This window comes from Pseudorca crassidens, chromosome 1, assembly GCF_039906515.1.
Source record: "Pseudorca crassidens isolate mPseCra1 chromosome 1, mPseCra1.hap1, whole genome shotgun sequence".
NCBI classification, from domain to species: domain Eukaryota; kingdom Metazoa; phylum Chordata; class Mammalia; order Artiodactyla; family Delphinidae; genus Pseudorca; species Pseudorca crassidens.
Window position 1 is genome coordinate 122,434,871 of NC_090296.1, and position 23,830 is coordinate 122,458,700.

At 39.9% G+C, this 23,830-nt stretch overlaps 1 protein-coding gene and 1 non-coding gene across 10 annotated transcripts in view; both read right to left on the bottom strand.

Moving 5' to 3' along the window:
* The window catches only part of SIN3A (SIN3 transcription regulator family member A), a 68,285-nt gene that overhangs the window by 29,089 nt on the left and 15,366 nt on the right, over window positions 1–23,830 (bottom strand). For 8 of the 9 annotated variants that reach the window (XM_067754001.1, XM_067754018.1, XM_067754043.1 and 5 more), the window contains exons 2-9: window positions 17,422–17,643; window positions 11,946–12,122; window positions 7,406–7,512; window positions 6,449–6,731; window positions 5,150–5,401; window positions 4,422–4,574; window positions 4,127–4,285; window positions 2,132–2,221 (exon numbers count right to left, since the gene is read on the bottom strand). In XM_067754001.1, the coding sequence (XP_067610102.1) occupies window positions 2,132–2,221; window positions 4,127–4,285; window positions 4,422–4,574; window positions 5,150–5,401; window positions 6,449–6,731; window positions 7,406–7,512; window positions 11,946–12,122; window positions 17,422–17,610 (1,410 nt within the window). In that variant the 5' untranslated portion in view covers window positions 17,611–17,643. Of the gene's footprint in view, window positions 1–2,131; window positions 2,222–4,126; window positions 4,286–4,421; window positions 4,575–5,149; window positions 5,402–6,448; window positions 6,732–7,405; window positions 7,513–11,945; window positions 12,123–17,421; window positions 17,644–19,380; window positions 19,527–23,830 lie in introns of those variants that run through there. The other variant, XM_067754009.1, reaches the window with a different exon arrangement.
* TRNAE-CUC (transfer RNA glutamic acid (anticodon CUC)) lies at window positions 2,334–2,406 on the bottom strand. Its single transcript has one exon. It is a non-coding gene; the product is annotated as a tRNA-Glu (tRNA).

Below are 23,830 nucleotides of genomic sequence, written 5' to 3' on the forward strand. Positions count from 1 at the left end.
TTAGATGGCGGTGGCATGAGGAGTCATTTTACTGTTCACTTTAATTTTACATGTTTAAAGTTTTCCATAATAAAAATTCTGAAAAAGAGATCCTGGAGTAAAGAAGACATTCACCGTCTCACATGCCTGATTCTCTGGACCATATCAGAGTTACCCAAGCTTTTATTGCCTCTCCTAACAGGTATGTACAGAAAGAATCTTTGACAACACTCTTCTCGAACTCTGGTAATCTTGAATAATGACCTTTTAAAATAAGGTACTTTTTGTCCTCTGACCTGATTCTTTTCCTTTCTCCATTTATAATATTGAGAATTTTAATATCCAAAATGCTTAAAAAAATGGCATAGACAAAGTAATACTAGCCTGGCGAGATGAGCAATCTGGACTTTAATTTCATATATAGATATGTACTTAGTATTGTGGGGGGTGGAGACCCTCACACCAAGCCAAGCAGTTTATCAAAAACCCCTTCTCCAGGCTCCCATATACTTTTCATAACGATCCATCAGTAGACACTATACCGAATGTGTACCTTCAGAGCAAATGACGAATATTTACTTTTAATTTTTATTAACTTGTAAACATATACAAAAGCAGACAGAATAGTCTAACGAACCTCTTGTACTCACCTAGCCGCAATGATCAATACATAGTAAATTTTGTTTCATCTATGCCCATTTCCCCCACCACTGAATTTTAAAGCAAACTCCAGACTTTTCATCTACACACACTTCAGTATGTATCTCTAAGAAATAAGTACTTCAAAAATGACCAAAAAAAATACCACCACTCTTTTAAAAATTAACTTACTCGGTCCCCCATCCCTCACCCTTTCCTTACCATTTGCTGGTTGTGACCTGGACTTCTACATTTGTCTCAAAAGCACCAATGACCGGGCTGCCCTCAGAAATGGTTCAAGTCAGAGCCAGGGATGCTTAACTGTTTTGCAGCACAGCTCACACAGGCAGAGAGCAATCGGGAGGCACCAATCATGGAGATGCTAAATCATTTGCCCTTTTGCAAAAACACAGAGGTGAGGGGCTTCCCTGGTGGCACAGTGGTTGAGAGTCCGCCTGCCGATGCAGGGGACATGGGTTCGTGCCCCGGTCTGGGAAGATCCCACATGCCGCGGAGCGGCTGGGCCCGCGAGCCATGGCCGCTGAGCCTGCGCATCCGGAGCCTGTGCTCCACAACGGGAGAGGCCACAACAGTGAGAGGCCCGCGTACCGCAAAAAAAAAAAACAAAAAAAACCCCCAGAGGTGCAAGACAGGTTAAGTCACCACCAGATCAATCCAGGCTGGTTCCTGCCAGTGAGAAGTCTGATGTTTGCCAGCTACCATGATGAAAGTAGTCTGCTAATCAAGTTGACTCCAAGGAGGAAGTCAGGCACATACCACACAACACCGTTCAGACCAGTAATCTCAACTCTGGCTGCTCATTAGAATCACCTGGGGAGCTCTGACAACATACAGTTAAATCAGAATTCCCATGAACCCAATATGCGATACCACAAATAAGTATCACAAGCAATCAGAAGGTTAAAAGTCAACTTAAGTCCTCAACAATTGGTGCACTGACACTCCCCACTATACAGATCTGGATAGCTACAGCAGGGAGTTCCAGATATCTTTTTTTTTTTTTTTTTTTCTGTACGCGGGCCTCTCACTGTTGTGGCCTCTTCCGTTGCGGAGCACAGGCTCTGGACGCGCAGGCTCAGCGGCCATGGCTCACGGGCCCAGCCGCTCCGCGGCATGTGGGATCTTCCCGGCCCGGGGCACGAACCCGTGTCCCCTGCATCGGCAGGCGGACTCTCAACCACTGCGCCACCAGGGAAGCCCCCAGATATCTTTTGAGAGTAATATCATGCATTTCTTTTAAAGCTTTCTTCCACCATAGCAAATGCTGTATTTTGTGGTAGCTACTTCACAAAACTGAAGCAAACAACGCTACCATTTCTCCAGCTGTGCTAATAGTTCTCATAGACTGAAAGGACCTACAATTTGAAAACTATATTAAAAAGTAGAAAGTCCTAATCAGCTTGATGCCTCTAAAACAAAATCTTCTTGGGGACAGGGTGATTTTCTTTCGGCATTAGTAGCTAATTTTAAATCCAATTCACTCATTACTCACCTTATCAAAAAATAATGATTCCGTTCCTACACCATGTTTGCTGGCATCTGCCATAGAAGAATCCTTGAGGCTGAGCAGTTTGGGTTTCTTCTGCAAAAAAGGAAAAACACAAACATGTAAGATTCAAAGCATGGGTTTCTCTGGGTTTTATTTTCTTCTTTTTGTTTTTTTGGCTGAGCCTCTTGGCTTTATGGGATCTTAGTTCCCCAACCAGGGATTGAACCTGGGCCCCTGGCAGTGAGAGACCAGAGTCCTAACCACTGGACCACCAGGGAATTCCCTCTCTGAATTTTATTTTCGTCTCTGTTCTAAGGTTCCATCACTGACCACCACTGATTACTAATTTGCAACAAATGAGAGAATTCAAGCCACTGACTTGCTTTACATCCTAAAAAATTTCCACTCCTCTATTTTAGATTCTCTATTTTAAATTGCCTGTCAGTTTTTTTCCCAGAGGTTCACAGATCATTCTACTTCCCAAATACTCTCTCTATAAATGGTCACAGCATTACTGTGACGTTAGAATTAATATCCTCACTTTTTTCCATGGGCCAAAAGTAACTTTATTTGGAACCTAACGCCATTGCCTTGTCTTCCTAGCTGTGGAGGCAGAAGAGGCTGTAAAAATAGCTGGAATACACAGAAATCAATCTTTAACCTTTACCTTTTAATCGTTCAATTTAAAAATTCATGAAAAAAAAAGTTTATTTTCCTAACAGGAGGAATAACCACCTTGTGAGCAATATCCACTCAGACCAACTTAAGATTGCTCTTTCAAAGCATATGCATTGGCCATACGTAACTACCAGGCAAAAATTTTACTTTAAAAAAGCCACCTCTCAACTACCTGTGAAGAAATGCATAAATGTTTGGAGAAGCAGCACGTTTACCTTCGCCACGTTGCAGTACACCCTCTTAGGAGCCATAGCCTCTGCTTACACTGCATAAGGAGAAGGTAGATAGGGAATCCTAATCTCCCAATATAGGGTTTCCACCTGTGGGTAATCCAGTGTGGGAGGAGACTAACATTGGCCTCTATCTGCTGACCTGATTCCTGCTACTCCTGTAACACTCCTTACTAAAGTGAAGAAATATAATCTATTACTATGTTCAACTTGCTTTCAAAAGGAGAAACCATTATAAACACTGAAAAATAGTTCTTCAGTAGTACTTCAAAAGTGTCAACAACACCTAACAGGTCAGTCTTTGTGGTTATTTGCTTATTTACCAGTCACTTCTTACCATAAGAAATTCCACTAGCTTTTGCTATTTTTTAACTAAATTCTGCCAACACATCTCTTCAGCGTTATATACAGCTTTAGGATTCACTGAAGCAACATTCAATACATACACCTAGCCACCCCCTAGCACAGCTGCCCCACGTCAAAGAGGAAGGGAGTGGGCTCAGCTTTCTGTAGGCAGACCATCAGTGTTTACTCTAACAAGAAACATCACGTGATAGGTCACTAACAGGAATTGAAGACTCCTGCCCTCTGCTGCAGCCCAAAGGTCCTTCCTTGGAGATTAAGATGATACAGATAAGATCTGGTAACCCAACAAAGAACCATGGACAGGATAGGCCTCTAGACCAAAGAGATCCCACAGAGCATATGTGCTTTTCACAAGAGGACCTCAGAGACTACTGACTTGTTTAGGAAACAATTATCAAACTTAAAAATCTTCTTTCTTAGCACAAGGCAGGAAAAATTAATTAAGTCTCAGAAATCCTTGGCAGGAAACAAAAAAAACAGATTCGAGCTACCAGCAAAGAAGAGGGAAAATATAAAGAAAACCAGTAAGAACTCAAAAGTACAGTAATCTGAGCAATTAGCACTATTCTAACATTCCTTCACAAGCCAGATAAAAAGCTTTGCATTGAGTTTCTGTGACATACACCAACTAACTCCCAATACCCAGGATCCAACTGTCAACCCTTGAGCACTGTCCACTAGTATTGCCCCGCAAAGTCAAAATGAGCAGCTGCGCCCTTCTTACCTTCACTGGAGGGGTGGCTCCCGTTCCAGAGTGCCTGCGGATCTGGCAGCCATTCTGGCTGGGCCTCTGCGGCTTGTTGTTCAGTTGAGGTTTCTTCACAGTGCCTCCATGGTCATTTCTCACAGAATCGACCTTCTCAGCAGTTGTTTTGCTTAAAAGCTAATTAAGACACATGAAAGAGATGAATGCTCTTATTAAAGCAAGTAAGTTTCATTTAGAAAAAGTCTCCTGATTCCAGCTTCCTAACTTATCTAAGATAACCATTCTCAACAGTGTAGTTCTAAATAAAACTTACCACAGAGCTGTTGGCATCTGGTAGGAACTGTCCAAACTCTGATAACAGGTCTTCCTGATTTTTAAAAAGGCGAGCCACCTGGGCATACACCTCCTGCTCAGTCAACGCTGGAGTGTAGTTTCCTCCAGCTTCCTTGGCATTCCGCTGCTCTTTCTGATGGGAAATTGCAAATGGGAAGAGATCATATTAGAAGGCCACTGTTTTGAGTGACTCACTTTTGCACACTTTCTGAGATGTCTGGTAGGGGCTTTGTATGTTATCTATTTGGGCTGCACTTAAGAGGAAAGTCTATGTTCTCAGCACCTGTTTTGGCTTCAAACTTTGTAGTTGAGAAAGGAGTGGAAGATGGTGGCTGACAATTCCTTTTGAAAACCAGGGCAGTATATGTGAATGCTCAGGGGACCACTACCAACTGATAAAACACAAAGTATTAGAGAAATTCCTCCTTCTATTGTAGGTTAACTATATTACCTAAATCATTCTTTAAACTTTCCAGATAAATAAGCATTCATTTCACAGAGCAGTGACTTTAAAAATCCTGACCGGCTGCTACAAGGCAATTAAAGTCAGGTAAATCACACTGGCTTTATAAACACACATCACAGTTTCTAACTGGTTAATTTCCAGTAAGAATCAGTGGACACAATAATGGTTATTCAAGTCTTCTTGGACTAGCCATCCCCGGAGAGCAACCTGGTTAAGACAGGTTGAAAGGGCAACTGTCTTACCTGGTATGTGTGCAAAATCTCCAGGAACGCTTTGTAGATGTCTGGTTGGCCCTGGAACCTGTTCTTGATCTTATTGACATAGTTGATGGCATGGTTAAACTCCACAGGTTGATTGTTCTGCAAGGGCGGGGCTGTTCCCAACGAGATTGTCACTGGTGTATGAGGCTGGACAGGTGGAGAACGTGGGGACGCATATGGTGGGAGTGGGGGAGTCTGCTGACTGGCTGGAGTATGTGCTTGTAGTTGGGAAGGCTAAAAGGAAAAAGTCGTTATTCTCCTCAGGAACACAGATGGTTTAACATATGAAAGAAAGGTCAAAGTAAAGAGAAACAAGGTGTCTGATCAACATATATAATACTTTATTCACTCTGGCCAGGCCACTTTAGCCCAACTCAAATCACACTGGGTAGGGGTGGAAAGTGTAGAGGGTTCACACATTCTAATATAAAAGTTCCAGTCTCCAGTTTTCTAAACACAACCTTAAAAGTGGGCTATGTCTCCAACTACAAGGAAGAATTTTCATATGCAATTTTTAAGCTCACTTGCTGAACAGGTGCAAATAGAATAGGAAAAAAACCCTCATTCTACATAGATCTTTAATATCAAAAAAGACAATTCAATTGTTGCAGTTAACTTCACATAAAAAAAAGTCTTCTAAACCAGCTCTGCCCAATAGAAAACTCTGAGGTGATGGAAATGTTCCTTATTTGCACTATCCTGCACAATAGCCACTAGCCACACGAGGCTACTGAGCACCTGAAATGTAGCTGGTGCAACCGAAAAACAAAATTTATTTTAATTAATTTAAATTTAAATATAGACATATGTGATTAATGACTACGGTATCAATACATTTCTAGACTAAGAACACCCCATCATCATCGTCATCAACAAGATCTTCTGCTTAGCTTGATACGACCTAATCTGGTAAATGGAGTAACTTTTGTAAAATGATGACCGTGCGGAAAACAGTGTAATCTGATCATAAGATGACCATTTCTGCCTGTGCTATCCAAGTACTACTACACAAAGCTGCCATCTGTTGGGACGCTCATGGTTCAAAAAGCAGAAGTTGGGGGCAAAAGAGTCCTTGTAGGTTGTTGATGTGTTGATTTAAACAGATACATAAATATGTGGTATGTAAATGTGAACCACTTTACAGGGATGCGACTACTGCATCTCCTCCGATGAAATTTTAACTTGTGTGATCTATCTAAGTCTTATACTAAGGGAAAATGTCAAAGGAGGGTGCTTTCTAGGGATGGATTTCACACGGTGCAGAGTTTTCCAAGTGCTCACCTTGCTGACTTTGGCAGGTGGGGGCTGAGGAGCTGGCTGGGCAGGAGCTGGGGCTGACTGGGCTGAAGGCTGGGAAGGATGTTGGGGTGGTGGTTGAGGCTGGGGCTGGATGCCATGGGTTGGAATCTGATGAACCTGGCCAGGAGTTGTCACATTCACCATGTCATTGGTTTGCACCTCAATCTTGTAGCCAGGAGGCAAGAAGGTATTGAAGCCCATGATCAAGTCAGGGTGGCCTTTGAACAGCTGGGACACACGACTAATCACTCCTGGAGTGTCGATGCTGATGGAAAAACAAATATTAAAGTGGCAAGCTTAACAAGCACCCTAGCAAGAAAAAAAATCACATTCCACTAGGTTCTCTACACAGGAAACTAAAAATCAACCTGAATATTACAAAATTAACAACACACAAAGAACTCTGAAATTCCAAAGTCATTTAGCTTCATAATCAAAGAGGTTTGGTCACAATTTAAACAGAATATACAATCACGCATGGTAACAGTCCTATCAAGCAGATACTCAGGCAGTAAGTCTAAAACTTCAATTCCCATGGAAGATACAACCTCTGATACACCAGTATAAATCATAATGTATCTATCTACATTGTTCAGACCAGTTACTCTTTTATAATAATGAACCATGCCACAATATTAGTGTATCTTAAATCAATCCAAAAAGCAAGTAGCCTAATCATTACCAGTTTACTTCCCTGATTGAGGTGAAGTACTAAGAAAAATTTTACTTAAGAAAAATTTACCAGTATGCAGAAAACAAAGGTCTAGGGCCTGCAATTTTCATAAAGCAGTATATAAAAGCACGACCCATGAAAATAAAAGCATAAACCCCCCCAAAAGAGCATCCTTTATCTTTCAGCAGATAAGAATAAGGTATATCCTCCTTCCAAAATCAACATAACAAGCACAAAGCTTGAGTACAACCGTGTATATCTTTTACCTCTGAGATTTAAATTCCTTCATGATGTCAAGGAAATCATTGTAGACCTGAGGCTGACTACCAAATTGCAGCTTCACTTGGTCAAGATAGGATAGTGCATCCTCCACCTGAGGCAGGGATAAATCTCAAGGTTATAAAAAGAAAGTCAAGAATTATTTTTTAAAAAATGATTTACGCCTAAATAAAATCAGCATAGTAAATGAAATAGAAATATATAGTAAACATACATAAAAATATTAAAAATTAGTATGTTACCAGTAATAAAACTCAAGCTTAAAATAAAAATCAACTCATAAAACCTGAAGCCTTGCTTTGGATAATTGTGCATAGCATTATTAGTGAAGAACAGTCACATTAATACATCATTCACTTATTCGTTTATTGATTCATTTCACAAATATCTACTAAGCAGCAACAACATGCCAGGCCAGGCCCAATGTGAGGTACTAAGGAGTATGACAAATAAGCCACAGTCCCTGCTCTACAGAAATTCATTTCACATCCAGTTGGAAATCATAACACAGTGGGGCAAGTGGGCAATCACCAAATGCCCAGAGAGCACATGGGAAGGGCACCCCTTCACACACTAAAAACAAAAACCCTATGGGGACATAGGGAGGGATTCCCCCAGAAGTGGTGTCTAAACCAAGTCCTAAGGATGAGTACTAATTAGCAAAAGTGAAGACCCATGAAGAAAGTCAGAGGAAGCAGCATCCCAGACTGGACACCATCTGGTACATTTGGAAAACTGAAAACAGTTCAGTTTGGCTAGAGGATCTGTGGTGAAAAGGAGAAATGGTGGTAGGAAGAGTGACAAGAGATAACACAGGAGAGGATGCAGGACCTAGACCCTGAAAGGTCTTGTAAATCTTGTTAAAAAGCAATTTAGGTCTTCCTTGGTGGCGCAGTGGTTAAGAATCCGCCTGCCAATGCAGAGGACACGGGTCTGAGCCCTGGTCTGGGAAGATCCCACATGCTGTGGAGCAACTAAGCCCGTGCGCCACAACTACTGAGCCTGTGCTCTAAAGCCAGCGAGCCACAACTACTGAAGCCCGCATGCCACAACTACTGAAGCCCGTGCGCCTAGAGCCCATGCTCTGCAACAAGAGAAGCCACTGCAATGAGAAGCTCACACAACGAAGAGCAGCCCCCGCTCGCCACAACTAGAAAAAGCCCACACGCAGCAAAGAAGACCCAACTCAGCCAAAAATAAATAAATAATTTTTTAAAAAGCAATTTAGATTTTTATCATCTGCACTTTAGTGTACTCAATTTGGTTACAGTGTTGAGAACGAGTTGGTGCAAGGCAGAACAGATTAAAAGGAGGTAAAACCAGTCATTGTATAAGGCTAACTCATGTGTGAACACGAGTGGCATAAATTATAGTACTGACCAAAGGAAAAGAGAGAAATGGACAGAAAAGCTTTTTAGGAGATAGAAGTAACAGGGTTTGGGGACTGACTGATTGGATATGGGAGATAAGGCAGAGGGAGCATTCACTAAATTATAAATTATTTGGGCATTCACAAAGCGGAACAAGTTTGAAAGGCTAGGAAGTTATGAATGTGATTTAGGACAGCTTAAGTGTTAGTTACTCAGGAGATATCCAAGGGAACTGCCTACTAGGTGTACCTTACATACTCTGGGATTATTTTTAATTATATAAAACATCAAGTTTAGGAAAGTTTCACAAGTAAACATCTGATTTGATAAGCACTACTCTTGTGATATATCGTGAAATAGAACATTTATGTTCAAATAAGCCATTAAACAGTATTCCAAGAGTTGCCCAACTTCCACTATGGCCATGGTTAATCAGAGCATTTCAGTGTTGCTAGAGAAAAAAGTGTATACTTGGTCAATACCCACTCATTTGATGGTTGGTCTTTTGGTAGTTTAGAAATAACTTGACAATTTTTGTTGAAATTCAATGGATTATTTAATTCATATTCAGAATTTTCCATATTGAAATGGTTCATTAATGACCAAATTGATGGAACTTAAAACTCACTAAGTTTGCAGAGGAAACAAAGACTATGGAAGATATTTAAGAATAGCATTCACAGTCACAACAGAGGAGTTATCAAAAATAAATACACAAAAAAATTAAAAACAAAAAAAAGCACTCTATGGTGTAACATAATTAATACACAGAGGGAAAAAGTGCTGAAACCTGAAGGAAGGAAATTATATGTGATGTGTGTGTGTGTTTGGAAGAAAAAGGTACAGGTCATAATGAACCACTGTTTAAATATTAGTTATAAAATAACACTACACTTAAAAAAGCCAGCACGACACCTACATTATAAATAGAAACCTGCATGTAAGAACAGTGAGGAAATCCTCTAGTTACCTGAAGTGTAGTACAACTCTTTATAAAAGCACATATACGTTCTAGGAATCACAGCTTAGAAAAAAACAACTTGGAACTAGTCATTTGAAAGCTGCAAGTTTAAGGAGGCACTTGGGGAGGCTCAAATTCTGCTGATGAATTTTCCTGGCTCATTTCAACAGGCGTTTATCAGTAAGGTCCCTAACCTCCTAAAGTCCACAATCTTGTTGGGGAGACAAACACAAACAACTCTAAAGAGGACTTGCTAAATATGTGCCAAATATGTATGCTACTGGCATTCAACAAATAACGAAATCACACCAAACATGCCTCAAATTATTCAAATCTTCCTTGTCATCAATCTGCCAAAGACAAAGAAAGTACAGACAATGTTGATGCTTGAAATAACCTAAGTATTCTCACTGAACACTTCCTTATTATAGAATATAAATGATTTATTGAAGTTGATTCAAATGCTTATAAAGCATTTTAAGACTGATCCAAAAACGGCAAGCAATGTGAGAATACTGAATGAAATCACATGGAGGCACAAGAAAGCATTTTACCTCTCCTCATTAGAAAGGAAATTCAACAAGTTATTATGCCCAGGAATCACATTCAAGAGCTTGTGACTAAAGAACAGAGCAAAAAGACCTAACTCTGCCTGACTCACTCTATAACCCCAACTCTAAAGCCCTTTCATGCTTCCTTGACAGCTTCTGTAAAACATACAAAGCACACTCTATATACTTATACACAAGTGAGGAAAGAGAATAAAATAGGTGTTATACCTTTGATAGGACTGACTGGAAAAGGGATATAGAAATAAATATATTTTTTGTTAGTTTAACAGTAAGTTTATAAGCTCTTTTGCAACATTAAGGTATTAAGTGCTGAATACAGTATTAATATGGAATTAAGTCACACCAAACCAACTTAAAAAAAAATATTTTCAGGACTTGGTGAAGTGCTAAGTCCATAGCAATAATACATTTTGGTACACAGCCATCACTCTACAAGCAGAGAGTAAAAATGTTTTAAGGAAAACATCAATATAACTTACAAATATTTTCCCAAAGACAGAGCCCAGAGTAAAGTTACAGGCCCAAATAATTTGTACTCTCTTTAAGAACTATGCTTATGTATAATCAACTCTTAATTACTTAAGCTAATATAGACAGAGTAAATTTTTACAAAATCCCTCTACATAGCTTAGCTTTGGTGTGCTTTTTATTTATGTAACATTTAATTTCCATAGGCCAATATTGAAATTCCCGAGAACCCAAACCAACGAGGGCAGGAGTCAGGGAGAACTAGATTAAGTATCAAGGAAAAGAGAGGGCCGAAATATTTGCTACAAAAATATATACTTCAAGGATATACTGTTCATTCCTACTTACAAGCTACTTGATATAATTAGCCTGGTATGACCAAATAAAGATCCAACATCTTATCTCTTTATAGTTCTTTAATTGTATATTTCTTGCACTAGATTCTAAATTTTATACAAATGTAAAACTAGAAGAAAATGAAATCTGGAAAACTTGTTACCACAATCACACGTTTTGAAAAGTAACACTCAACAGAGAGAGAAGGTTAGCTGGGCGTACAAGCTTCACTTCTCCACAGATGCCTCATGAATTTCAAAGTGGTGAAAACCTACAGCATATACTCAGCAGATCAGATGAAAACACTGACACTTCATTCACAATAACAGCCTTTCCCAAACTTCATAAAGGTTCCCCCAAAGGAGCATGTGTTTTACTAAGGATGGACTTGATGATCCCAGCCAATTTAGCTAGTCATAAACAAGAATAAAAAGATTAAACCATAATACCGGGCCCATTAACTATACAGGACTGTAGCCAACTATGTGTATGTTAATAAAACCTTATTCCACGCTAAGAACTAAGAGTTCAGAAGGAGGCATCCAAAAAATGGACTTTATTTCATATGAAAATAGCCCCTCAGTCCTGGAACGTTTGAATACCATGCATTCATACATTCCAAAAACATTTCTTGAATGTATTTTCTGGATCAGGCACTGGTGCTAAGACAGGAAATCTAAGTAGGTTTCAAAACAAAAGCAAAGTAAAACTTCTTGTGATTCAACGCCCCCAGTCTACTGTTAAAAGTTGTTACACCACTACCAATAGGCTGAAGCCAATGTTACTTGCTAAGAGAGAAATGGAAGGAGTTGAATACCACCTTGAGCCTCTGAAACTGCTGCTGCCCCTGCACTGGTGCAACTGGTGGAGCTGGATGAGCATGACTCTGGACCACCTGGCCTCCATGGGGCTGCACAGCTGTTGGGTGATGATGGCTGCTATGAACTGCTGCTATGGTGGGCCCATGACTGCCGGAGCTCTGTGGAACGGCTGAAACCTGGAATGGACAAAATACAGATAAGAAGCTTCAAGCTTTACGCATTCTTCCCCAGATGCCTCTAAAGAACATGCACACATATCTTTGCATACACAAAGATAATCAGAAACTCAAATTTCCCACAAAAGGGAACTGGTGAAATAAATTATAGCCCACCCAGATTACAACAGAATTCTGCAGCTATTAAAAATTATATAGCTCAGCACATCTCAAACTATCTGTGGTAAAGGACAAGTTTTTCTTTTTTCTTAAATTCCAATCCATCATGGACCACTACTTTTATAAAATACAATAAAAATGAATTACTAGAAAAGTGAAATAAAAAATACATAAGCCCATAATTTTCATTACTAGGTTTTACAAATATAAAATTACAATGTCCAACTGCTATAAAAGTTTCTAAACATGCTTCATTTCTGTACTTATCTCATTACAGACTAGTATGAAAGTATTCACATCAGCCATCTGTGGACCACAGTTTGAATAGCACTGATATAGATGCATATATATCATTTAACATTTAAAAATGTTCACAATCCATAAATTGAATGTACTCATGTGTTGCATATGGATTTAAACTTTTAATTTTTTAAAAAGCACATTACAAAGCAGTATATATAATACATACACTAAGGATAAATTAGGAGTTTGGAATTAATATGTATGTACACATACTATATATAAAACAGATAACCAACAAGGACCTACAGTATGGCACAGGGAATTATACTCAGTATCTTTTAATAACCTGTAATGGAAAAAAATTTTAAAAAGAATATATATATATATATATAATTTTTCTGTAGTGCTTTGCTGTACACCTGAAACTAACACAACACTGTAAATCAACTATACTAGAATAAAAAAATTCTTAGTCAACACTCAGAAAAAAAATACAATTAAGATTTTAAATCCTAGACAACAAATATATAGTAAAATGTTAGCATTTTATCTTGTGGTAGTAGGATTAGAGAAGATTTTTATTTTGTTTTATTTATGCTGCTTATCCTTACCTGCTACTAATTTTTTTTTTTTTTTTTGGCCGCACTGCACGGCTTTCTGGATCTTAGTACCCCTACCAGGGATTGAACCTGGGCCCTGGCAGTGAAAGCGCTGAGTCCTAACCACTGGACCACCAGGGAACTCCCTTATTTGCTACTTCTAAAATTAAAATTTTAAAATTTCTTCCAAATCGTTGGTGGTTTGGCCTCAAACATATTTCTTTTTTATTCTCTCTTGTCCTCTTATAAGTTTAAGAGTAAAATAAAAGCACAAGCCCCTTTCCTTCTATTTCTGTTGCAAGAAATGCTATATAAAATTTCCAAAGCTTTTAAAATTTTCCTATTTCAGAACTGTTAATCACTGCAGAAGACAACTAAGGACAATATACCTGAGTTGCCACATCTCCAAAACAAGGAGACCGAATAACATGACACCTTAAAACAATGTAAGTTGCAGGGCTTCCCTGGTGACTCAGTGGTTGAGAGTCCGCCTGCTGATGCAGGGGACACGGGTTCGTGCCCCAGTCTGGGAGGATCCCACGTGCCGTGGAGCGGCTGGGCCCGTGAGCCATGGCCACTGAGCCTGCGCGTCTGGAGCCTGTGCCCCACAACGGGAGAGGCCACAACAGTGAGAGGCCCGCGTACCACAAAAAACAAAAAAAACCAATGTAAGCTGTGTACTACAACTTAAGAGAGAATGGTTTTTTCCCAAGTCCCCACAGATTTATAAAGATTACCCTGGGCAGAGCGGAGGGTGGGAAATACAGCAACTATTTACAAATCCACAGAAACAATAAACCTTAGGAGTAAAAAGAAACTATTTAGACAATTCTAAAAGCTCTAATATACCTCTTGCAAGAAGAGTTATTATTCTGAGCTTCTATATTCCAACATGCATGTGCTGGACAGGTTTTTACAAGACTTAATTGGAGTTTATAAATATTTGAGATGGCTGGTTTTATAAGAGCACATTATAGCTTCCAGTTTAGGAATAAATGTAACTATCCCCAGTGTAGGAAAAAGTCCTGAACTAGTTCAGATAAAAGTAATCACCCAGGGACTTCCCTGGTGGTCCAGTGGTAAAGAATCCACCTTACAATGCAGGGGACGCAGGTTTGATCCCTGGTCAGGAAACTAAGATCCCACATGCCTCGGGGCAACTAAGCCCGTGTGCCACAACTACTGAGCTCGTGCGCCTCACCTAGAGAGAGAAAACCCACACGCTGCAACGAAGAGCCCATGTACTGCAATGAAAGATCCAGCGTACCACACGCAGCCAAAAAAATAAATAAATAAAAAATAAATAAATCTTAAAAAAAAAAGTAATCACCCAAGGGAAACACGCAACTTTTCTTTCCTCTAAGTCCTAACCTAACGATTTGATCTGTAGCAGTCCTCCGACTGCTGCACCCAGTCCCATATGAAGGCACTATACTGCTTCAAGGGGGACTCCAAAGGAAGAGTGACACCTAAGGAATTACCATTTCCTATTTCACGTGGGTTTCCCTCTTCCTTGATTGTTTTCTTATAATAAATTCCTAGAAATTCCATTTCTAGGTAAAAAAATAACTAAAGAATCTGACACAAACTGTCAAATTGCTCTCAAGGAAGATTATGCCAATTTATGTTCCCAGTACCAGCCAAATCTTTTTATTTTTATTTTTTTAATTTTTACTTTATTTTTTCTGGCCACACCACATGGCTTGCGGGATCTCAGTTCCCTGACCAGGGACTGAACCCAGGCCACAGCAGTGAAAGCCCAGAATCCTAACCACTAGGCCACCAGGGAACTCCTGTGCCAGCCAAACCTTTTTAAAAGTCACTAATAACTTAGGTAGAAGAAGGCCTCTCCAGACTAGTTAAATAAATTATGGTTCAGACTGACCTGGAATGGAATATTATAAATGCAATGATTTTTTAAAAACTTACTTGGATCTACACACACATTCAAGTGGAAAGTTGTCCACTATATATTAAGTGAAAAGAACAAACAGTAGAACAGTATACACTGTATGGTCCAAATTATGAGAACAGAGAAGTGTATCTAAATAATTAGGCAGGTAAATAAATATATGCTTGTATATGCATACAAAATTTTGGATACCCGAGAAATGCACCAGTGGGATAAAGTCTGAGGGGTCAGAAGTCACATTATATCATTTTTCTTTAAATGGTGATATTTATTTTCATATAATTAAAAAGGGCAGGGCTTCCCTGGTGGCGCAGTGGTTGAGAGTCCGCCTATCGATGCAGGGGACACGGGTTCGTGCCCTGGTCCGGGAAGATCCCACATGCCGCGGGGTGGCTGTGCCCGTGAGCCATGGCCGCTGAGCCTGTGCGTCCGGAGCCTGTGCTCCGCAACGGGAGAGGCCACAACAGTGAGAGGCCCGCGTACCGCAAAAAAAAAAAAAAAAAAAAAAAGGCAAAACACAAATTTCTTCCATTTTTACAGAACAGAGTGAACAGACAAGAGATGAATGATCAGTTGTTGATCAGGATATGCAATGATAGCAATATAGAGTGCTATGTAAATATAAATAAATTGGTACAGCTTTGGGACTTCCTGGTGGTGCAGTGGTTGGGAATCTGCCTGCCAATGCAGGGGGACACGGGTTCAATACCTGGTCCAGGAAGATCCCACATGCCGCAGAGCAACTAAGCCCGTGCACCACAACTACTGAGCCTGCGCTCTAGAGCCCAAGAGCCACAGCTACTGAGCCCACGTGCCACAACTACTGGTGCCCGCATGCTCTAGCGCCCGCGTGCCTCAACTACTGAGCCCACGTGCCACAACTACTGAAGGCTGCGCACCTAGAGCCCATGCTCCGCAACGAGAAGCCACCACAATGAGAAGCCTGTGCACCACGACGAAGAGTAGCCCCTGATCGCCACAACTAGAGAAAGCCCGTGCGCAGCAACAAAGACCCAATGCACCAAAAAGAAACCCAACAACAACAAACTGGTACAGCTTTGAAAAACAATTTGACATTACCTGCTAAGGGTGAAGATGTGCACACCCTATGACCCAGTAATCCGTCTCCTAGGCACTCAAGAAACTTCCTACCGTGCCCTCAGACCCACTGAGTGGTCTGCAAAAACAAAGAGCTTGCACCAGGATGTAAACCAACTACTTCACACAGTTGTGCTTCACAACTAAGCACACTGTTTAATTCCACTGCCGTTTTAAATTCCTATAGCAAAACCCTCTTGATAAAAAACGTAGTGCATTGACTTACATTCTGTTGCAAGCTTGTCTTGTCACTGTGAATTGCCACTGTGAGTACCACTGCACTAGGAGAACCTAAGAACGTTCACCACAGTTCCTGTCTAACAGGAAAAGTCTGGAAACAGCTTGATAGTCCATCAACAGAAGAATGGATAAATTAATTGGATATATTAATATAATTCATAACTAAATGAGAATGACTCACTCAATTGGTCACATACTAAATATGGGTAAGTCTTAGGAACCACACTGAGTGAAAAAAAAAGTGAGTCAAAGAAGAAAATATATGTTTTCATTTATATACAAGTTCAAAAATACCCAAACTAAACAACTTTATTGTCTAGCGGTATAAACAAAATGATTTTATATAGCACAGGGAGTTCTACTCAATACTCTGTAATGGCCTAGATGGGAAAAGAACCTAAAAAAGAGTGGATATATGTATATGTATAACTGATTCACTTTGCTGTACACCTGAAACTAACACAACATTATAAATCAACTATACTCCAATCAATCAAAAATAAATAAATGATTTTAAAACACGAAATAAAGTCAAGGGAATAATAAACCCAGAGTTCAGATTAGTGACTACCTCTAAAGGGAGGGAAAAGGAAAAGGGATCAGGGAGAGACAGTGAACTTCAAAGGTCATGACAACATTTTTTTTTTAAAAATGTGCATGGTAAATACACAAGTGTACACTGTTTACATTATTTTTTATACCTTACATATATCTCATAAATAAATTTTTTTTTGTTGTTGTTGTTTTTGCGATACGCAGGCCTCTCACTGTTGTGGCCTCTCCCGTTGCGGAGCACAGACTCTGGACGTGCAGGCTCAGTGGCCATGGCTCATGGGCCCAGCCGCTCCGCGGCATGTGGGATCTTCCCGGACCGGGGCACGAACCCGTGTCACCTGCATCGGCAGGCGGACTCTCAACCACTGCGCCACCAGGGAAGCCCCCATAAATAAGTTTTTTAATATATGAATGTTTAATAAAAATTTTTTAATTGGGTAAAATCACCAGTGTTCCTCTTTCACCCCTAGTCCCTTGATGGGCTCCAGTTTACCTGGTAACTAGGTGTCACAGAGTACTGAATTCCTGTGGCTGACTGCATGGTCTCAGACACCGCTTCATACACAGGAGGGGCAGGGGCAAGCACCCGGTGCTGGTGAGGAAAAGCCTCTGTGCTACCAGGGATCCGACGCTGCTGGGCCGCATACACCGGTGACTCCTGGTCATCCAAACGTCGCTTCATTCTGCACTCATGCTCAGGGATGCACTACAAAACCTGCAGAAATGAAAAGCAATGACATGCAAACCAATTCGCACTCCAATACAATGTGTACAACCAGTCACCCAAACTGGTATAAGCTCAACTCCCAGAATCAATGATTATCTACTTCATCCTAGAGATAATCACTGGGTAGTTTTGTGCACGCTGGTGCACACACTCCCAACAGTGGACAGATTATTATAACTGAAAGACAAAATTTAAATAATAACATAGTTTGAATTACTCTGGTACTAGAGTTGAAAAATAACCTCCAATTTAAAAACACAAAGATACACCTTTCTTCATTCTCTGGTTTTGTCAAGCGTCATCATCCCTAACATTAATTATATTATTCACATGCTATAAAAACATTCAAGTGTTTCTTCCTAACTCCTCTCAAAAGCTAGTACTATAATTCCCGTCTACTTTTTAAAATATGAATTGTTTCAACAATTAAATGGTATCATGGTAAGAACACTAGGCCAGGAGTAAGAAGACGATGGTTCTAGACTTGGCAATTTAAGAAACTATGTATGCCTCAACAAGTTCCTCGTTCCATGTGAGTTTGTTTCTCCGAAAATAAAATAAGATTGAAATAGACCATTGCTAAGGTTTCTCCTGATTCTAACATTCTTTAATCCTAAAGTGATTCCAGAATCCCTTAGTTTAATAATCTCCCTGTAGGGGAACACTTCCTTTCCTGCAGCACACAAAAAGTCTAATAAACACTATGGCCAGGAATCCAGGTGGGTCTTCTCAGAGCTTTTCCAACATCGGTATCATTAACATAAGCATATCAATACGAAAGAATGCTCCAGTCATCCGAAGACAAAATAGGGCCAAGGCCTACCAATTTTTGGTCACAAAAAAAACTTTAAAAAGACACCACTGCTGTGGTAAGATTAAAAATACAGTAACAGATCTCCAAGGCACTCCCTCTCCACCTAAAGTAAGGCTCTTTTTAAGACTGGGGGTGGGGGGCTTTTACCTACTTTCTACATCCACCCATACCTTTTTTCTTCATTCCCTGGGACCGTGCATGCTCTGAGGGGAAGCAGTCCTCACAAGAACTCCTCAAGGCTGCTTCACCCCTTCTCCGTCCTCACCATCATCCTCGCCATCATCCTCAACCTGCCTGCCACTCGAATGCTCAGCCTTGAAATAGTGTCTTGGGTTTTTCTCACACCTTACAAACCTAAGTTAGACTCTGACACAGGAGCACAACTGTTTCATTTGCAAGCCAGCTATTTTCAATGTTATCTTTTCTGTAAATCGCAAGCTATAAATATCCTTTCTGTTGACTATAACTTATTTATTTACTTATTTATTTAGCCACGCTGTGCGGCATGTGGGATCTTAGTTCCCCTACAAGGGATCGAACCCACACCCCCTGCATTGGAAGCGCAAAGTCTTAACCACTGAACCACCAGGGAAGTCCCTATTGACTATAACTTTAGATCAAAGGACTAAGTCTCCCAAATTTCTATGAACACTCAATCTCAACCTACTTGGGGATAAGTCTAATAAATGGACAAGACTGAAAAGTCTTAAAGACTTTTTGGCTGCTACTTCTATGTATACCCATGATCTAGATCACAGTTTGTTTTTGGGTTCCACTGGCTTGAAACTTAGATGCTTAAACACATCTGAGATTAATCTCTGGAACCAAAAGCCAGTCAATACCTCATAAATGGAAAACCAAATTTAGATCAGAAGAGCACAGCACAGGACTATGGAAAAAAACTAAAGTACCTGTCAAGACCTGGATTCTAGTCCAAACTCTGACTCGAAGCTGTATAACTTTGGTCCTGCTTCCTTACTTGCAAAAGGATGTAATTAGACTACTCTAGTGATTGCCAAATGCTGGTCTGTGGAGAAGTCTATAGGAAAATGAAAAAGAGCGGGGGGAGAGGGGATTGCAGTGAGTTTTTCATAGGTTAAGTATTAAAGAACTATGCTTTACTCTGAGATCATGTCCTATCTTTTAGCTATTAAAATATCATTTGTTTTATAAAGTGACTGTGATTCTATAAAGTATTTAACTTCATTTGCCTCTACAGAGTTTGCCTTCCAGACCATCTCTATGACACTATAGAGACCGCCCAGGGTCTGCACTTTCTCTGAACTGTACTTTACTTCTTTAACAATAACCACTCTTAATTCTATTCCCGAAGTGGTTCTCAAATCAATTGCTTCTTCTCTAGCCATACAGACACGCCCTCATTTCAAGACCTTATCATCCCTTACCTCAATTGTTACCAACACCCTCCAGCCTCTCTCCCATCTAGTCTACCCTCTACACTGCTTTCAAAATGGTCAGCCTCAGGACTTCCCTGGTAGTCCAGTGGGTAAGACTCCGCGCTCCCAGTGCAGGGGGCCTAGGTTTGATCCCTGGTTGGGGAACTAGATCCTGCATGCGTGCCGCAACTAAGGATCCTGCATGCCGCAGTGAAGATCCTGCAAGCTGCAACTAAGACCCAGCACAGCCAAAATAAATAAATAATAAATAAATATTAAAAAAAAAAAAGTTGGTCTCAAATGCAAATCCAATCCAGCTGTAAATCCATCATCTTAAGTGATGGCTTCCCATCACTTAAGAAAACAATCCAGGAATTCCCCGGTGGTCCAGTGGTTAAGGTTCGGCACTCTCACTGCTGAGGGTCTGGGTTCAATCCCTGGTCGGGGAACTAAGATCTCAAGCCGCGCAGCACAGCCAAAAAAACCCAAAAACCAAAAACAAACAAACAAAAAACCCCCCAAAACAAAACAACAATAACAACCTAAATTCCTTAACTTGGCCTTCAAAATTCTTCCTTACTCACTGGGGGGACAATTTAACTTACCAATTACATCCTTTCAGTCCCCACCCTATCATCCAGGCCTGTCAAGTGTCTTCCCACTCCCCTAAATAAGCCTCAAGTCTATAAGCTTCAAGGTAGAGTCCTTTTCAACTGTCACATTCCAGACACTCATCACAGATGCTCAAATACTGTACATGCAGAAGGGAAAGATAACATAGTTAACATAATAACAGCATATACTGAATGCCAAGCACCATTCTATACAATTTACCAATAATAATTTAATGCCTACAACAACCCTATAAGCAAGGTACTACTATTCTCTATGTTATAAATGAGAAAACTGAAACACAAAGATTAAAATTGCCCAAGGTTGCACAGCTAAAAGGCAAAGCTGGGATATGAATCCACAAAATCTGTCTCCAGAGCCTGGATTCTTTTTTTTTTTTAAAATTGAATACAGAAGTATATCCTTTTTAAAAAATTAATTAATTTATTTATTTTGGCTGCACTGGCTCTTCATTGTGGTGTTTGGGCTCTCTAGTTTTGGCGTGCGGGCTTCCCTAGTTGCAGTACGAGGGCCCTAGAGCGTACAGGCTCAGTAGCTGCAGCACATGTGGGCTTAGTTGCGGTATGTGGGATCTTAGTTCCCCGATCAGGGATCGAACCCAGGCCCCCTGCATTGGGTGCGTGGAGTCTTAACCACTGGACCACCAGGTAAGTCCCCAGAGCCTGGATTCTTAACTACCTCACTATCCTGCCTCAACACAGAAGAGGAGAAAACAAGGAGGAAAGAAGAGTTCCTTTATTTATTTAACACACACATGCATTGAGCAACTTCAGCTTTAACGTCTCACACACTTAGCTCATTCATCCCTTCTTCAGCCTCAACCCAACAGCAGGAATGCTTTGGCAGCACTCATCCATTCAGTTAGCAAATACTCAGGGAGCAGATATGAAGGTGGTAGATGATCTCAGCCCTTGCCCTAGAAAAGCTTAAAAACTAGTTGGAAAGACCATATACAGCCTCACTAGTATTCAAAGAAATATAAAGTAAAACGATTTCCCAAAGGAACTGCCAAAAATTAAGAGAATGATGATATTCAGCGTAGGTGAGAATGCAGGGAAACACTACTGGTGTAAGTTTTAATTGTTATAGACTATTTGGTTGGCAACTTGCAGGCTTTTATTAAATTTTTTAATTAAATTGAAAATGTGCATACCCTTTAATCACCTAGCAACTCCACTTCTAGGTCTCTATACTATACATCTGCCAAATATATTTACTGCAGCAAAGTATAAAAAATTTAAATGTCTATCAATAGCTAAATAAACTTGATCCATCCATATTAGGAAAACTATGTAGCAATTAGAAAGATCAGGGTTCATCTACAAGGAAAGCTGTCCTGGACATAATAAGTGAAAAGAATAAGCTACAGAATATATACAGGGTGATCTCAACACATACACAATGTACTCTTAAGATTTGTGCATTTCATTGTATATAAATCTGCATCAAAAGGAAAAGGCTAGAAACAAGCATTGAACTCTAGATAAGGAAATGCATGCTCAGGTACTTAGACGAAAGTGTAAGGAATTCTCTGGCGGTCCAGTGGCCAGGACACCACGCTTTCACTTTCAAGGGCCTGAAAAAAAGAAAGTGTACTAATGTCTGAAATGTACTTAGAATACCATCAAGAAATCAGTTTGGATTGATAGATGGAAGAATGGATAGATGGATATGATAAAGGAAGTACTGTAAAAATGGTAATGGTAAAATCCAGGTAGTGTGTATATATGGGTGTCAACTATAAAATTATATCAAATCTTGGAAGGATAAGCTAACAATACAAACTAGTTCACAAGTGGTACTAACGAGCACTAGAAACTTGGAAGGGAGAAGAAGTGTGTACAGTGAGAAAGAGTCTACGGAGAAGGTAAATGTTTAGTTATATCTTGAAAATTAGGGATGAATTAGGGCATGGGGGATACAGGATGAAATTAAAATATTACAGTAACTTTGGACTTACAGGCAATAAACAGCTATTTAAAATCTTTGCCAATTCATTCGCCCCACAAATAATTCCCGAGTGCCAGGCCCTGTGCTTTAGTGTTGGGGCTCCAGCACTGAACAGGACATTTCCTGATCCACAACAATCAAGTCTTCCATATCTAACTGCTATCAGTTGATGTGCTCCTCACAACTGTCCTGTCACACGAGCACACCCAGAAGCCTCCTATTTAGAGGCAAACTAATACTCAAATTAAGTGACGTTTTCAAGGTCACATAGCTGGTTAAAGGAACAAGATGGTAGATAGACCCTTTCTCCTTGGAATACATGATCAATCTGGAGTAGAAATGTAAGTATTCGAATGCCAAATGATGGAGCCACAAGACAGAAAACTACTTTCAAGTCCTGCTTCAGCTGACATGATTTTCGTCTGCCACTACAGTCTCCAACTGTTTCAGATCTGAAGCTTACCCTGTTATCAAAACACTAGTCTAAGAAGACGGAATTTAAAAAGCCAAAAATAAAGGCACTTTGAGGGACAGAAACTAGTAAAGAGAGACTAATGTGAACAAACAATGGCACAGAACACTACATAGTCATCTGGCCATGTGTTATAATAAAAAGTGGGAATAGCTCCAAATCATCAGGCAAAGAAATCATAATTCCCAAATAAAGTAACTAGAGCAGGATAATTCTGATATTGCAGGGGAGTATTCTGGAGTAGGGCAAGACAACTGACGAGCGAATGTGACACGTTTCGGACAAATGTTAGAAGGGCAGAGGTAAAAGCTAATCCTTTCAGAACAAGAAAAATAAAAACCAACTTTCTAGTTTTACAACCTAAATGTCTTTAATCACAATAAAGAGTTGGCCTCCTAAATATCCAGACATCTCTCCATAATTATCAGAATCCAAATGGAAAATCTAACTTTAAAGAATATTTTCATTTAAATTAAATTTCACAAATTGGCTTAAATGGAAACAATAGAATTATTTCAGTCAAGATAAGTTCAAAGTAACAGTGTGTATGGAACAAACCACCTTATTACAGAGGGTTTTAAGTCTACACACTTTCTTTTTGAAATGCATTTAATTTATGGTTGACCCTTTAGTGCCTCTTGATTTTGTGTTGATATTATCTTGAATTAGGCACACTTTAAAGTTCTTTTATTTATATAAGAAAAAAATCTGAAATTATTCTCTTCCTGGTGGTCAACATCACATGAAATCACATAAAATTGTGCCCTGGTCAGTTTATTTCAATGAATACTCTTGAAAAAATGGAAGGCTTCTCTTCAAAAGCAAAGAAATTTTTATCAAAGCATTAAGTGAATGTAATTATTTCAACCCAGTAAAACTGCCTGCCACAGTCTACTTCAAAATCTGTCC